Source organism: Excalfactoria chinensis, chromosome 5 (assembly GCF_039878825.1).
Source record: "Excalfactoria chinensis isolate bCotChi1 chromosome 5, bCotChi1.hap2, whole genome shotgun sequence".
NCBI classification, from domain to species: Eukaryota; Metazoa; Chordata; class Aves; order Galliformes; family Phasianidae; genus Excalfactoria; species Excalfactoria chinensis.
In genome coordinates this window covers 43,999,880-44,015,915 of record NC_092829.1, presented here as the reverse complement: position 1 = coordinate 44,015,915, position 16,036 = coordinate 43,999,880, and the positions used below count along the sequence as shown (strand labels likewise).

The 16,036-nt window shown below is 35.3% G+C and overlaps 1 protein-coding gene across 1 annotated transcript in view; it reads left to right on the top strand.

Moving 5' to 3' along the window:
* PDHX (pyruvate dehydrogenase complex component X) overlaps positions 1-16,036 on the top strand; it is a 35,750-nt gene that overhangs the window by 5,445 nt on the left and 14,269 nt on the right. Inside the window, exons 2-7 of the mRNA XM_072338143.1 lie at positions 2,808-2,891; positions 6,604-6,704; positions 10,621-10,814; positions 11,689-11,787; positions 14,881-15,061; positions 15,699-15,846. Of these exons, the coding sequence (XP_072194244.1) occupies positions 2,808-2,891; positions 6,604-6,704; positions 10,621-10,814; positions 11,689-11,787; positions 14,881-15,061; positions 15,699-15,846 (807 nt within the window). The remainder of the gene's footprint in view (positions 1-2,807; positions 2,892-6,603; positions 6,705-10,620; positions 10,815-11,688; positions 11,788-14,880; positions 15,062-15,698; positions 15,847-16,036) is intronic.

The window sequence follows — 16,036 nt, the reverse complement described above, 5'->3', positions numbered from 1 at the left end:
TATTGCGGTGGGGCACAGTAATACAGAAAATCTCAGTCTCTAGTTTTCAGACTTAATGTGTGCCTTGATTTTTGGATTCTTTCTTCTGCTTTGTCTCCTGTTTATTTTTGTAATGCATCACATGTGCTTGCCACTGAATCTTGTCTTCTAACTTGATTGGAAGAGACTGTATGGTTTGTGATGGCTGCTTGTTATGTGACAGAAAATGTTCAAGTACCCCAAATTTGTTACTCAGTTTTGTATTTATGCGGTGGGATGCAGTATATTCTGGGGAATGGGTCAATTAACTCATTACTAAATTGAAGCGTATGAGCCATCATGTTTTAAAATGCTTTCTAAATCTCATTAGAAATATGGAATGCTTTCTTTTTCCTTGAAGTGTGCTTAGCAGTTGTAGATAATCCTAGAGTTGTGTGGGATATGACTTCAAAATTATTCTTATTTTTTTGTTTATTTGGTTGTCTAAGTTGACTTGTCAAGTTGGGCAAATAAAACAGAGCACGTTTATTTCTGTTGTGTAAATCTTCGAGTCATGTATTTTCTACTTACGGTTATCCATAAATATATTTCAGTGAATGTATGGAGCATAAAGGAAGTTCTAAACTCATGCTTTAACCTACTGTATTTGAAAAAACTAGACATAGTATGAGCACAGGCATTCAGAGAATAGCAGACATTCTTAATGTCATTTATTTCTTTTTTTGTCCGTTGATTCAAGATTGCAAAAAGAAACCTTAACTGGATTACCTCCAAGGATTTGTTTTTTTTAAAGATTGCTGTTGTTGGCCAGAACATTGTCTGGATGTGTTTCTAAGCATTATAGCAATGAATAATACTAAAGTGACAAGCATTTAAGTATAATGGAAAGAGCAGATCGATTTCTAGGGCTGATTCGTACAAGGAAAATTAGCTTGGGAGTAGAAGGTTGAAACAAGTATGCGTATTTCTTCATGCATTCTTCTGGAAACACAAATCACATGTATATACCCTGGGCTCATTTCTACAGCAGTGTTATGGGCAGCGTGACCCTAACTGTGGTGATGTCCTGGGGACTATGGGGAATAAATAGCTCGCCTTCTGCTCTTGGTGCATTGTGAAATGGCAGGTCATTAATGCTTGCTGAGGCTATCAGATGGTTGCTGCAGTGTTTCCGATTTGCTTTAAAAATGCTTTGTGTCCAGAAATAATGGGAAAACTATCTTATTTCTTTAACTCAACCCAACCTCTGAAATGTTTACAGTTTAATACTTTTTATGAGTGCAATAATTAGTTCTTTCATAGTCCTGTAGCAATGAGACAGACAAGGGCAGATTTATTAGACGTGGTAATATTAATTAGTTAAAGAAGAAAGGTGGACAAATTTAATTCCTTTAAAACATTGTGTATTAATTGAAGTTCCCTTTCTATCTTTGTCCTCTCTGAGATCTTAACCAGGATAATTCTTAAGACTTAGAATAAGGATGAGAAGCACTTCTGTTCTGGCTTCTTGTCTTAAAATCTTCAGAGGTTATTTCATTACTCTTTTTATCCTCAGTAACAGGAAAAATAAAATAAAATAAAATAAAATAAAATAAAATAAAATAAAATAAAATAAAATAAAATGGGATACCTGCTAAGTTTTTAAAGCTGTTCTGCTTACTCTAAGCAAAGCAAGATGTGAGAGAGGTATATTGCTGCTTCCTATTTATGATAAAACTTAATGCTGCTGTCTGGCTATGAAGAATAGGGAATATGAAGCATAATTGATTCTTGCCTTTTTATACAATGTTCTTCTCATGCACCTATTTTTGTGTTTTCATTGAATACAGGTTCAGATAAATAATTTAGAAATGGGCCTTAAATTGATCACTGGAAAACTATTGTCTGGAGTTACTAGGATTACAGGAGCTTTACTAGTTTAAAAGAATGCTTTAATCTTCCATCTGGAAAAAATTCCACAACCTGCATTAAAGAAGAGGAGCATGTAGTGTTTGTGGTGGTTTTCGAGAAAATATCATTGGCATTTAAGGTTCTGCAAATCAGGACTCTGAATATGCATTTCTTCAACTTTTAAACTTCAGGAGGGTGAAGTTACGTGCTTTCTCTTGGCACACTTTTTGGTGTTGCAATTCAGCATTAAGGCAGTGGTCCTAATGATAAGTATCTAGCCTTTAGGAGTCAGAAATCAGTCTACCAATTGGCTAAATATGTTCCTTACAGTTCCACCACTCTCTCCTCACTAGAATAGAAGTCAGAGGATAGATGCGTAGAGACTGACCAGAAGATGCATTCATGATTTTGCTGCATATCTTGCTAGAAGAACTGATAAATACCACCAAGGAATTTATGGATGGAGTATATGTCAGGGTTCATCAGCAGGGAACTATGCAATGCCTCTCCTCCAATTTCATGTGATGTAGAGGATTGGCCTCTCTTAAGGACTGAGATGTGTGTGCTTTTTTTCTCTTCTTTGGGCTTGCTTATATCTGACAAGTCTTAGTTTGAGACACAATTTCCTGCTCACTTGTCTTTGTTCCATTTTTCTATATGTCCTGGAGTGAATGAGAGGCTGTAGCATGGTATTTTAGCCAAGGCAGAACTCAGTTTGCTTAACACTTTGTATGGCTTCATTCTCAGCTTGACTCTTTTCTATGTAACAGGTTCTGTAGTTTGTTGTCTTCGGTGTTCTTGGAATTGCATTTAAAGTGAATGCTTGTATTTAAGCTTTGGAAAAACAGCTTTGTCTTAATGATGACGTTTAGTTCAGGCTCATGCACTTTTGTGCTTGGAAGGTATCAAGTCTAGATTACAATGTTCTTATTTTACAGCTACACCTGCAATTAAAGTTTTGATGCCTGCGCTTTCTCCTACCATGGAAGAAGGAAACATTGTGAAATGGTTAAAGAAGGAAGGTGAGACATTATTTTCTATGTCCTCAGTTGCAGTACTTCAGCTATATGTTCTGTAAGAGTAAGATCTTTGTTTCAGGTTTTATCCTAGTCATTTGAAGCAAAATGTTTGGTGCATCTGTGCTTTCTTTTTGGACAATACCTCACTTTATAATTGTTGGCTTTAAATATTTTTTCTTTAGTTATTTTCCATAAGGTTGCTTTGACCACATTTTGAACGTTTTCTATTTATTAGGTTGTTCCAGGGTGCAGGTATTTGTGGGTTTGGTTTTAATTCCAAGTGTTGTTGTGATTAACAGTAGCTTTAGAAGTTTGAGAGCCTTTTAGTTTGGGGAGGGGTCTCTGTTTCTGTTATTCTGGTGGGTGATAAAATACCTTAAAAATATGGCATTTTTGTAGTTGATCTTTAGGACTTGCTTTCTAAATATCGGATGCAATTAGTTGATCTAAATCTGCATTTTGATTGTTCTACCTGGATAAATGAGTTCTTTCTTCAAAGCACGGGTAAGGCCTTGAATTACCAAATTACTTTACTTGTATCTGTTTTGAATATTTTGGGATGTGAAAAGATGGCAGCTTTGTAGCTTAGAGGTCCTCTTGAAATGGACACGAACTCTTCTAGTAAGAGTTTCTGCAGAACCAACTAGGAAAAATCTGAGTTTGTCCATGATTTAAAAAAGAAAGAAAGAAAAAACGAAAAAAAAAAAAAAAAAAAAGAATGAATTGGTCTTCCTTATAAATTGGTCTTAGGATTCAGCAGCCATACAGTGATTTTTCCACAGGTTTCCCACTACGTGCCAACCCCAACACAAGAGGGAAAAAACGTATTTTAATGAAAGTAAAATCTTGATCAATGGTTTGACTTTGATATAAGCTGTTTTAGGATTGTCTTTGCTCTACTTGCTATTTAGAAGCCAGACCAAAATTAAGTAAAGGATATCACCTTGTTAAGATCTATTTATTGGCACTGATGTGTCACTGAACTTTTTTTTTGTCTGGATAAGGATCATAATAATGACATTAAAAAACAAAGTCAAGGGAAAAAACACGGTCATTTAATGCTTATAATCCTTCTGTCTGCAAGAGTTGCTCATGGCTAAGTGATCCTCCAGTAAGTTGACCGTCCATGTGTAGCAGCACCATTGAATATAAATGTTTGATAACATCATATAAAACAAAAACACATGTATTTAAAAGCAGTTGACAGAAGAAAGGTGATTGCATGTGAAGTGTATTTCACAGAATAACCAGCAGGGGCCAGTAGAATACTAGCTGAATTATTCTTTTGCTCTTTGTTTAAGAATCAAATGTTTTCACTTTACATTTTCATGGTATGAGCAGATGATTTCAGGAGGGCATAAGGAAAAATACTGAATTTAATTGACAGCTTTACTATTTTCTCCTCATTGTTCATACATGTCCGGTGGGTAATAAAGTCCTTCACTTAAAAACTGTGTATATAAAAATTTTTATTTATTATGTATGAATTTAATGTTGATGAAAGATGATAGATTAACAGCCCTGGAGATGAAAACCCTCTTCTTACTCTGGGTAGGAAGCAGAACAAGCAACAGCGCAGCAGTTTCCCCACACAGTGTAACTTGGTCTTCTTCTGAGAAAGTACCTCCAGGGACTTCATTGCTCAGTCAACTTTGATTTAATTTGCAAAGAGCACTTCAAAGAATGCAGTTTGTATCTTGTGATTTGGATACTTGTCTGCTAGTAACTGAATGGAGAATTCAGGCTATTGAATGTCAGTTGGAAGGGATTTCCTAGAGGGAAAGTCAGTTTCAGTAGAAGAACTAATCATTCAGTCTGGCTATAAGAAATGACTCCTTTAAGTTTTTATCTTTTAAATGTGAAAATAAAAAGAATTTTTAAGCATATTGTATATAATCTCAGAGAACTAGCTACTTGTAAGGCAACTCCTATTGCGAAAATTGCTTTCTCATTCAAAAACGTAAAAACAAAGGTATGTTTTGCAAACTGTTCATCCCAATCATCTCTACTGGGAAAGCTGATCTGTAATAGACATAAAATTGGGCCCTATTTTGGAACTATCACATTTTGCACTCTCTACTGGAAATAACTATGGTCCTTTCTATTACAGTTAGTCACTGAAACCCGTGAGATTTTGAAGCCAGCTATGAAGTATTCTTGATTAAAATTGCATTTGATCAATTGCCTTCAAATCTGTGACCACTTCTTGGCTGCAGTGTTTAATGAGAACAGGGAAAAGAATACAAACTCAAACAAGTAGAAAAGTGATTTACCCATTTCCTTGAAGACATTTCCACTTGCCTTCCCTGTGTAAGAGTCCTTACCTTTTTATGAACAGCCTCATGTGCCTGGGTTAGGAGTTATGTTTTGAGGGACAAATGCGTGATATTTGTTTTGGCTAGCTTGCACTGTTAGAGTTAGTGCTAGGCAGTCTGCAGTAGTGGGAGATCTTCTCAATGATGCAGAATATTGCCAGTCTGATTGCAGAATCCAGGAAGAGAATGAGCAAGCAGATAGGGTGTTAAGCTCCTTTCTTATCTCAGCTATATAGGTTATGGAATTTGCTCAACAATTTGATTTCTTAACAGCTATGAGGTACTTACCTAATGGTCTGATATGTAGGGCACTTGAATTAATAATCCAATGGGATTAAGCCACTGATAGATAGCCTGGAATTTCAGCTTCTTGTTGTATACCTTTTATGCTCTAGTTATTGCAAAGTGCAGTGCGGCAATTAGATTATTAAATTAAATAAATGGTGCTACTTTGTAACCACCCCTGCCGAGTTCCATAATGAGATTGTTTATGATTTCTAAAGCTATGTAATTGAGGTTTGAATGTCTCTGTTGCTTGTTCCTGCAGAGATTGCGAAAATAATAAATACTTGATATTCTTTTATTCTAATTCCGACAATCATACCCAAATGTAGAAACTATTAAATTATGTTATAAGCTTTAAAATGTAGGTTACAACCTGCACTGGAATTTTTTGATGCTTAACGTCAAGGAGGCAGAATTAGATAGGCCACGTGGTCAGTATTGATCTGCTGAAGGAATTCAGACAGTAACTTTTATTGCATGTCAGCAGATATGGGTATTCTTGAAAAGCAGAGGGGTATACTCTGTAATTATTCTACTTATATTCCTGTAACATAGTAAAAGGAATTTTTAACATTTGTGCATGGTTTATTTCACAAAGTAAGTGTATTTCTAAAAGATGTTTTTTGCGTTTGTTTCAGTCTCCAAAGAGATTGAAGTTCTTCATACTTCTGTTTGAAAAGCTTTGATAGTGTGGGTACAAGCTGTGAAACTACGATACTTAGTTACAGGCATTGCTGCCTATAACCACTGTCTCAAAAACTTTAAGTATCATTACTTAGACTGTTGACAAGCAATGACTAGAGAAGGCTGAGGATTGCATTTGTGGCAGTGCTACTTGTCAGTTTTCATTGTGTGTGCGTACTTTGTTTTGGAATGCCTACTATAAACATTGCTATGTCAATGTTCTGCTATTTTTACTTCTATCTCTGAATCTTATTGGTTGTATATGAAAATGAACAATACTATACGACAGATCACAACAGGGAATCTACTAGCTGTAGCACGTGTTTAAGAATGTAAAAGGGCTGTATTGTGTGTTTAAGTGTCTCTCTTCAATGGTTAAAGAGATATAAAGGCAGTTTAGGTCATGCATTAAGTTCTATTATATTTTGCAGGTGAGATGGTGAATGCTGGAGATGCACTGTGTGAAATTGAAACAGACAAAGCAGTGGTTACCATGGAATCAAGTGACGATGGCATATTGGCAAAAATACTGGTAGGGATTCTTTCTGTCTATGTGAGAAGGATGTTATCGTTTCTCTAAATGCATTTGTTTGCATTCCTGGTGAAGAAAAAACCATGTTATTTTTGTTTTGTAGCATCTGTTTAAAGGGACATAGGTTCATAAGCTGTGTAACCGGTTTTGTTAGTGTTTTCTTAAGAGTTCATAAAATCTGGAATGGGGAATAAATAACGTCTCAAAGGCATAACAGTGTTAGTACAAGAATCAAATATGGTTTCATACAAAGAAGACTGTCCTTTCAAATACTACTACAAAGTTTATGATGTAGCTAATGTGAAATTAAAAGTGTCTAGTACATCTGAGTTATCAAACTAGCTGAAGTTTGCTCATGTCCTTAAAAAAGGTAGAAGTTTTATGTTGTTTCATGCCAACTATATTTCAACTTTATTTTGATTTGAGTTCGTTTTGGAAAACTGAGTAAATAAAGGGAAGTTAACATTGTTTTTCACCTTTAAATGTTAATCGTTAGATTAAATTAATTCAAGCTTCTCCAACACTTTTGCTTTCCTTGACTGCATGCTGCAAGTATCCAAAGTTTAAGAGGAAGCAGAGGAAGAATAGAATAGCTGTATCTGCCCATATTCTTTGTCTCTCTTAATCTGTCTTCTTATGATCACATCTTGTTCAGTGTAAGTTGCCATAAAAACTTAAATGAGTGGATGAAAATTTTAGAAGGGTTATTTCAGAAGTGATTATTCTTTCAGCAGAATTAATTCTTAAATTAGCACTGACTTTTTGCCTAAAATAGGTAAATTTGGACTGAAAATGGAGGGTGAATTATTGTTTTAAGAATTGTATTCAATATCCATTACTATTTTCTCATTTATGACCTAAGTGAGAAGTGCTATGAACTGAAACTACTTTGTATAAAACTTCTACTGTAAAGTGAACCAGCGTTAAGATCCATCTACCTTGTTTGCCAGTGCTCTGCATTGACACCAGAGGTTACTCCTCTGTACAACTAAAGTTGTGTCCTCTGACCCTTCTACCCTGTCATGGCTCACCTGTGCTTTGCTTATTTGTCAGCAAAATTAGGTTTCTTTTAGAACCTTCATGGATGTGGCTACACACAGACTAATTGAAATATTCCTAAGTGACTTTTTTCATTCTTTCTACATCATAGGTTCCAAGCTTCATTGAGATCTATGTAAACAGGTTTTCTGGTATTATGTATTTTGAAAACACAGAGGACATGATGTAAAAAGTCCAGGAAGTAAAAAGTTAAGCAATGTAATAACTATTTATTTATTTTTTCTGAGCTGCAAAGGATGCATAGATTTGTTTTTATGTTTTTAAAGTATTTTTAAACACATACTGTTAGAAACACAAACTCTGCAGTTATCTGTGCTCGAAACATGTACTGAAAATATAGAATGCTGGATGCTGGAGTTTTCACCTGTTTAGCTGGAAGAGCGGAGAATATAAGAAGTACAATAGGCTCAGTATGAAGAGCAGTGACATCTTTGAATGCTTGTGTAATTATTTATAGACAAAGTCTAAATAGGAGAAGTGATAATGAATCATCAGGCATCCCTGTTGAATTTCTACATGTTATCATAGCATCCTTAAGGCACTCTGATATCAAAATTGCAATGAAGTTTTATACACCACAAATGTATACTAATGCTTATTCTATTTGAGTACCATGCATAAAATTTTGTTGAAGTAGAGCTGCTCGCGCTTTAGCATGCACATCTTTTTAAAGAAATGAAGACGTACAAAAAATCAACCAAACAAACAACAAAAAAACCCCAACTGATTAATTGTTATTAACTGTTACATATTAATATGAAAAGGACATTGAACTTGTGGGACATCTGTTTTGTGTTGTCGTTGATGCTGAATACAAGATTCATAGCAAATGTCCAAGTATTATGCTGACAAGCATAGTTTTTTAAATGCCATATTCAGTGCTGAATACAATAGTGCTGCAAAATTATTGGAGTGTATAATTTTAGTATTTTCTATTTTTAGCATTATTTTCTTTTGTTTTTCCCAGTTTTTGTGCTTCAATGACTCAATTAGGTAGGTTATGTTTGCAGTTGCTTCAAACTGCTGTTTCATTTGATTATGAGTGGTGTTAATACCACCAATATACACACTTAAACAAATCTGCTTATCAACGGACCTTCCTGTGATGGGATCTTTCAGCCTTAGCCCAAGCAGTTCATGATTTTTTTTTGTTTGGCATTCTGTTATCCTGGGGTACTTTAAACTAATCTCAATAAAAATAAAATGTGATGAAATCTTGATGCATAATTTCTTCTCTCAGGCAAAGCTTTTCAAAATACTAATGAAGAAAAGTGCACCAGGAAATCAGAACAGGAAATACCCATCTAAGTCTTAGGCTTGCTCTTGTTGGTTGTTTTTTTTTTCTTCCATATAATACTTACTCTTAAAGTATTATTTACTTAGTGTTTATAGAAGGAAAAGAAGTAGACTGGCAAAGCTGTAAATGTGGAATGTTTTATGAGAATATAGACAAGACTGGCTTTGCTGTTCCTTCTTAGATCTAGTGTTGGTCTTTCTGGGTAGAGAAGCAGATAACCTTGTGAAATGGGATGCATTCTGTTAGTAGAGTGAGTGTATCTGAGCAACAGCCTCCTAGTATTTGCATCTGCTGGTACAGTCTTTACTGTTTCACGGCATTTTATTTTATTACTGTTTAAGTTTCTAGAAAACTTGATTTTATCTTCTAAGAAAAATATGATTCCTTAGCAGACATGTCATTATTTTGTTCCTGTTTTAGTTTAGGCTTTTCAAATGTTTGATAGTAATTTGCATTTTCTCACAAAGCTATCAGCAGTGCAGATACATACCAGGTCCATTTGAGGCAAATGTTTGTGCAGTATGGCTTTATAAGAGAGAATGAGTGTGTCTTCTCTTTGTTTGGAAATTGCCTATTTGTCTGGTACAGTCAAAGTGATATGGAACTACTTTTTTGTCCCAGTGAGCTTTGAAACCTGTCGTTGATGCCCTGGAAATGTTAATGCTTGTGAGGGCCTGGAGAGTTGTACTTCTGCAACTGCTGTGAAAACCATAGGAGTATCCAATTGTGCAGCCATTCATTAGGTTGTTAAGTTAATGTATTAGCCATATTATTTGCGAAAGCACTGAAGATCTATTTTGACTGTGGTACAGGTACAACTTAACTTTAAAAGGAAATCTAGAAATAATTGGACTTATCCAGTCTAATTATTTTCTGTTCTTCCTGCATGATTTCTTTTTGGATGTTCTTTGAAGTAGTGAGTTACTTACTGCATTAGTGCTAGCACTTCTTTTTGGACAGACTTGCAATTTGATATCACCTGTATTAAACTAGATACATTTCAGTGGTGGATGTTAGCATGAAGCCAATGTTATGTTCTTCAAAAAGAAGGGAACAGATGTTACTGTTGCTGTAGGGTTTGGGGACTTTGGCTTCTGTTTTTTAGCTTCTCCATTTACAAGTTGTTTTTTTTTTATGTTGTTTTTGTTGTTGTTTTTTTAATAAGTACTACTACCAGACACATTGTAGTCATCTCAAGGTACATTGCTGTATGTGTCTGGCAAAATTTTCAGGCTCTCTTCCACGTTCATTTCCAGCATCTAATGCTGCTTTATTCTTAGAGATATTGTGCAGTGTGCAACTCCTGCACGATGACTTCTGAATACTAACTTTAGATGTATGGGATTTGGGTGCATTAGTTAATATTTCCCTTTTACCTTATAATATCAGCTATAGTTAATTACAGTCATGAGTCTTTGTTATTAATGGTAGGAATAAAACAGGATATATTTTTCTGAAGGAGCGTCATTAATATCCCTGAAATTTTTACAATTATCCTTTTCAGTCATGAGTCGAGACAATGCAATATTTAACTTAATGTTCTCATTGCCTTAAATTTAGGTAGAAGAAGGAACCAAAAATGTACGCTTGGGCTCCTTAATTGGTCTGCTGGTAGAAGAAGGACAGGACTGGAAACAGGTTGAAATACCAGATCAAACTTCTCTGGCACCACCTGCAGCTGCTGTTACCTCAACTCCTGCAAGTCCTTCAGTTTCTGCCCCTCCTAAAGTTGAACATCAACCTGGAAAACTGCCGTGAGTTTTCATGTCTGTTATGAAATTGAACTTTTATTTATTTAGATTAGTAGAGCTGAACCATGAAGAATCTTTTGTCCTTTCTTACCTAATATTAAACTGATATTAAAGAGTGTATGTCAATGTATGTGACGTAAGAAAACTTGCTTGCCTGGGTTATTTCTCTGCTTGTGAGCCCAAAAAGCACCTTGTATGCATGGGTTTTTATTCTGACATGTAATTGCTTTATGATGGATTCTGAACTTAGGTGAGGAAGTTTTGTTCACATATGATGTGCACTAATGCATATTCATCAGGTAGTCAGTTTACATTTAGCTTGCTTTTGTTTCCTTTCTTTTTTTCAGGGGGGAGGGGTGGGTGAAAAGACAACAACAAAAAAAGACCCATTCCAAACATTCGTAGTTCTTGTACTCTTCAAGTATTGGAAAATAATTGTTCTCATTTTCATAACAAAGGAATATGAAAAACTCAAGACCATGAGCTTATGTGCTCTTTGTGAGAAATGATAGGATGAGTTCCTGAAGCTCATTGCGTATGTTGTTATAAACTGCTCTTGAACGATGTGTTTGGTTCTGCACTTATCTTCCTTTTCCAGTATATTGTGTAACTGCTGAAGGAGGAAAATTTGGAGATTTTCTAGTCTTTATTTTGGTTCTTTTAAGTCACTGTTATGTTTTCAAATGCAACCTTATGTTAAAGCTTGCTGAAGGGGCACATTATGATTTATTAGGATCACAGCCTTTGCACAGAACTGTTTTCTTTCCCAGCTATTGCTTCTGAAATATAGTGTATGTCTTATAGTTTCTCCTGACATATGGTAAGTAAGTAAACCTTACTATTTAAATAGTTTATTTTTTTCTCCCCACTTCTTTAGGTTGCGCTTAAGTCCTGCAGCTCGCAACATTGTGGAGACACACGGGCTAGATCCAAGCAGTGTTACACCTTCTGGGCCTCGAGGAATCTTCACTAAAGAGTATGTAGCTGCCCACTTAAATCTGGAAAAAACTGTCAAGCAGATAGGGAGAGTAGATGCGGACATGCTTTAAAAAGCCTCTAAAGTTCCAAAATAATTTCTTTTTGGCTTTATATCCTATCATGGCTGTATGATTCTGCTATCACATGTCCTGCAACTCAGCCTTAAGATTGGATGTAAACACCAGGGTGGCAGTGTTAGCAGCTACTGTTGCAGATGTAAAGAATTTTGCTACTCGGAAGTGCAGTGAGAGCCAAATCTAAACAATTCTGGACTGTTTTCATCAGTTCCTTTTCTTTGATAAATTGAAGTGTTTTGCTTCTTTCCTTGAAGTTCAACCATGAAGTCTGTCAGAATTTAGTTTGATTTCCCTTTGTTAAACTAAGGAGAGCAATGAAATGTAATGCTATGGAATCCAGTGCTCTGTATTGTTTTTCCCCTTTATTATTTTTTTTATTTAGTGTCTGTCTTTGGCTTAAGGAATTTGTTTTGTTTGTTGCGATTGAGATCGTAGTAATTTAATCTTCTTTTGAATATTCTGAGCTTATGATTGACATTCACCCCTTAAATCAGAATCAGGAGACTTATAAGTCAGGAGACTTATACAAACCCACTGTGGTAGATCCAGTATTCTTAAGCTTGAAATAATATATTTTCTTTGCATTAGCATGTGAAGTATTAGAGATAAGAGCTTTCAGCAGAAGTACTTTTTAAAATTATTATTATGTGGAAATTGTTGCTTTCAACAGATCCTTCCTTCACTTTCACAGACCTTGAAAGCTGCTGTAATACCATTTCCAGACAAAGACTACTAGGTTAGTGTAACTCTGAAGTTAATTCAGAGAAGCAGATAGTAGAAGCTTCCTTTTTCAAAACTTCTTCTCAGTGCCTTTGACTGAGTTGAACTAAAATATGAATGGATAGAATAATCTGTATAACAGCAACAAAGATATTTTCTTCGTTATGGTATTCTTTGGTGCATTAGTAGTCTTTGGCAGGTGGAAACCCTCCAGGAGTTTGAACCACCTAATTAACATCCCCTAGTTGTCATGGAGATGTAGCAAAGCTATTTCAGTAGCTAGGAAAACTGCTTACTGAAAAAATAAGATTTTGTTTCTACACTGCTCTTCTGTAAGAAACAACAACAATAAAAAAAAAAAAATTGACTGTGAAAATATTTCTTAAATGCTGATTTTTACTATTTTTTTATTTTACCATTTTGTAACTGTTACTTTGAAATGGTGTTAATCTTTCAGGTGCCTTCAGGCTTTGCTACTACACTTTGAAATAAAATACATGTAGTTTACTGTAGAGAGCTGCTGCAGATATTTAAGGAAATACTTCTTCTAACTTGAGATCCCTGTTAAAATACATGCTACATGTTGAGTGACTCATAGTCTTCTTCCCAAGCAGACTGGTGACTGATTTTTTTGAGGGAGTGTTGCATGTTCACTTTTTACTTCTAAACATTGGGTTTCCTTATTGAACAGAGCTCATCAGATTACCAGAAAAAAAGATAGTGAGCTACATAGGCAAGCAAAATTCATTTCCATCCACTTTATATCTTTAGATTCAATGCACTGTAAAATCTACTTTTATCAGCAGTAGGTTGTTTCACATGATAGCTTTCCCTGTCATAATTTAGTAGACTGATGCATTTTTTTTTGGTAACAATATATTGTGTTATTTTCAGAAATACACAAACTGATGTGTTAACAGAAATTAACTTGTGCTGAAGGTTACATTCTGTTTTTTGGTCATCAGCTCAGACACTGTAACTCTCCTAAACTCTCTAAATGTTACTTTAAAATTGCTGGTTGTCTCAGGCTGTTTTTATCTTGTCTCATCCTATTTACTGGTTATGTAGAGATTTGTAAATACAACAAATACAAGGTGGGCATGTTAGTTACCAGCAATAACTGTGCTCTCTGTGGCATTGTTCCTCCCATTGGTACCTTCCTATCTGCTCTCACTAGCGTTAGCAACCAGCAAAATCATTAAAGCATTTTGACTTAGTTATGATGGGTAGGACCATCTGTTTTTTATGCCATACACATAATAAATGGAAGTAATTTTAACACATTTCCTTCACTTTAAATATATAAACAATTATTGAAGATTTATTCTGTGTAATATGGGAATGATATAATGAAATTCTGTCCCTTTACAAAAATCTAATACCATAAAAACTGTCAACTCTTACTTGAGTAGATTCTTGCTTAAGCAGTAGTTAATGGAATTAGGAAATATTTTTCTTTGGTAGCTATGGCTGAAGTTTAGTAGCCATTCCAGGGTTGTCAGTGGGCTGGTTTTTATATATATATATTTTTTTCCATTTTTTCTGCCAGTTTGTAATAAACCTTTGTTTACTTAAACATTTGTGAACGTGCTTTGGTGATGATGGCCTCATGAAGTGATAGAGGATCACATAGGGTATAATGATACAGGATTGTGTTATCAGATCTGGAGCATTAAGAGGTGATGCAGCTTTTTTGCTAAGTCACTAGTGCGGACAGATTTTATTAGCATTATTTATTTCACTTGCAATTGACAGCAGTGGTGCAGTTGAAGTGTGAACTTGCACGTTATCTCTGTACCTGTTAATACACATTTAAGTCAGAAAGTACAGATGAATGATGAATGAATGTATTACTTTGTTTACAGTGAGCCCTATAAGTGGCATTAGAAACCTATTACAAGTAATTAATTTATAATTAGTTGAAGCGATTACCAAAATAACAAATTCAACCACTGGGTTTTTTTTGTTTTTGTTTTTTTTTTTTTGTTTTTTTTGAGACTTTATAGCATGAGCAAGTGTATTTTGATGCCTTGTTTACAAGAAATATTAATTCAATTCACAAACTGTGTTGTACGCTGACTGCTATTGATCAGGAATTTTATGCTTCTCTGACACAAATGGCTTCTGTTACTGCATATTCAAGGCCCTTTTATTAACAGGAGTGCTGAACCTTTGATTTGACAATGCAAATGGAAGGTTTCTAATCAATTAGAGTTAGAGTTGGAAGAGTAATGCTTTGGGGATTTTTGAAGTTGGTTCTTCTTTCTCAATATTTCCTTGTGTTTAATCACCAGGGATGCTCTTAAACTTCTGCAAGGGAAGCAGAAGGGTAAGCCCAGTGAATTGAAACCTGTGGTTTCTCCAGCTGCTCCTCAGCCTACTGCGGTGCCTTCTGTTTCACCAGCAGCAGCTGTGGCTTCTTATCCAAGGCCAACAGTTCCACCAGTTTCCACGCCAGGACAACCTGCTGCACCGGTAATGTTTCTTTTAAGTCCTCAGTGTTAAAGTCCTCAAGAGGTAAATATTGCCAATGCTGCTTAGGTAGTGATGTGAAATTCCCAGAGCTGGAGAAAGAAATCTTTCTGTCTTCGCTGATATTTCAGTCAATTTAAATAAATAAATAAATAAATAAAATACTTGCTTCTATAAAGGTGAGAAAATGCTTGCATTGAAATATTGCTGAATTTATTTGGAAGAATAAGAAGGAAGATTTGCAGTGAAAACTATCTGAAGTGACTACTCTGGGAACTGAAAAAGCAGTAGTTTTCTTAGGAAATGCTCTATGATTTAAATATTCTGATCAATATGTAAGATCTGGCAGGTGAAGGTGAGTGTTTGTATACCCTAGCTGAGAATTCAAACCTGAATATTTGGACATATTCTAGCAGACTTTTTCAGAGAAAGGAGTAGGATTGTTTCTCTATTGTTAATCCTAATTCAGTGTAATAGACTGGAGCACTCACTGATCTTAACTGTTTTACTTTGAGTATTTGGAATGTACATCTGATCTCTAGATGCTCAAAGTGCATCCAGGCTGGAGTTTTGTTGCAGCAGAGGGGAAATGTATATTTGCTTTCTAGATATTTAGTGTGTAGCACATGATTTCTTTCAGGGCACGTTCACAGAAATACCAGCTAGCAACATCCGAAGAGTTATTGCGAAGAGACTAACAGAGTCTAAAACTACCATACCTCATGCATATGCTGCTGCTGACTGTGACATTGATGCTATTTTGAAATTAAGAAGTGAATTGGCCAAAGGTTAGTGATTAAACTGATCTACTATAGCGTATGGTATTAATGTGTACTTTGTCCTGTTCACATCATCTTGTGTGCAGTAAGTGTGGATTTTTCTATGGGCAGAACATGATATATTCAAACTATCTTTCTTGGTGTTAGTTCTTAGCCCGTACCAGCCAACATTGTAAATTCCCCTTGAAGGCAGAGTAGC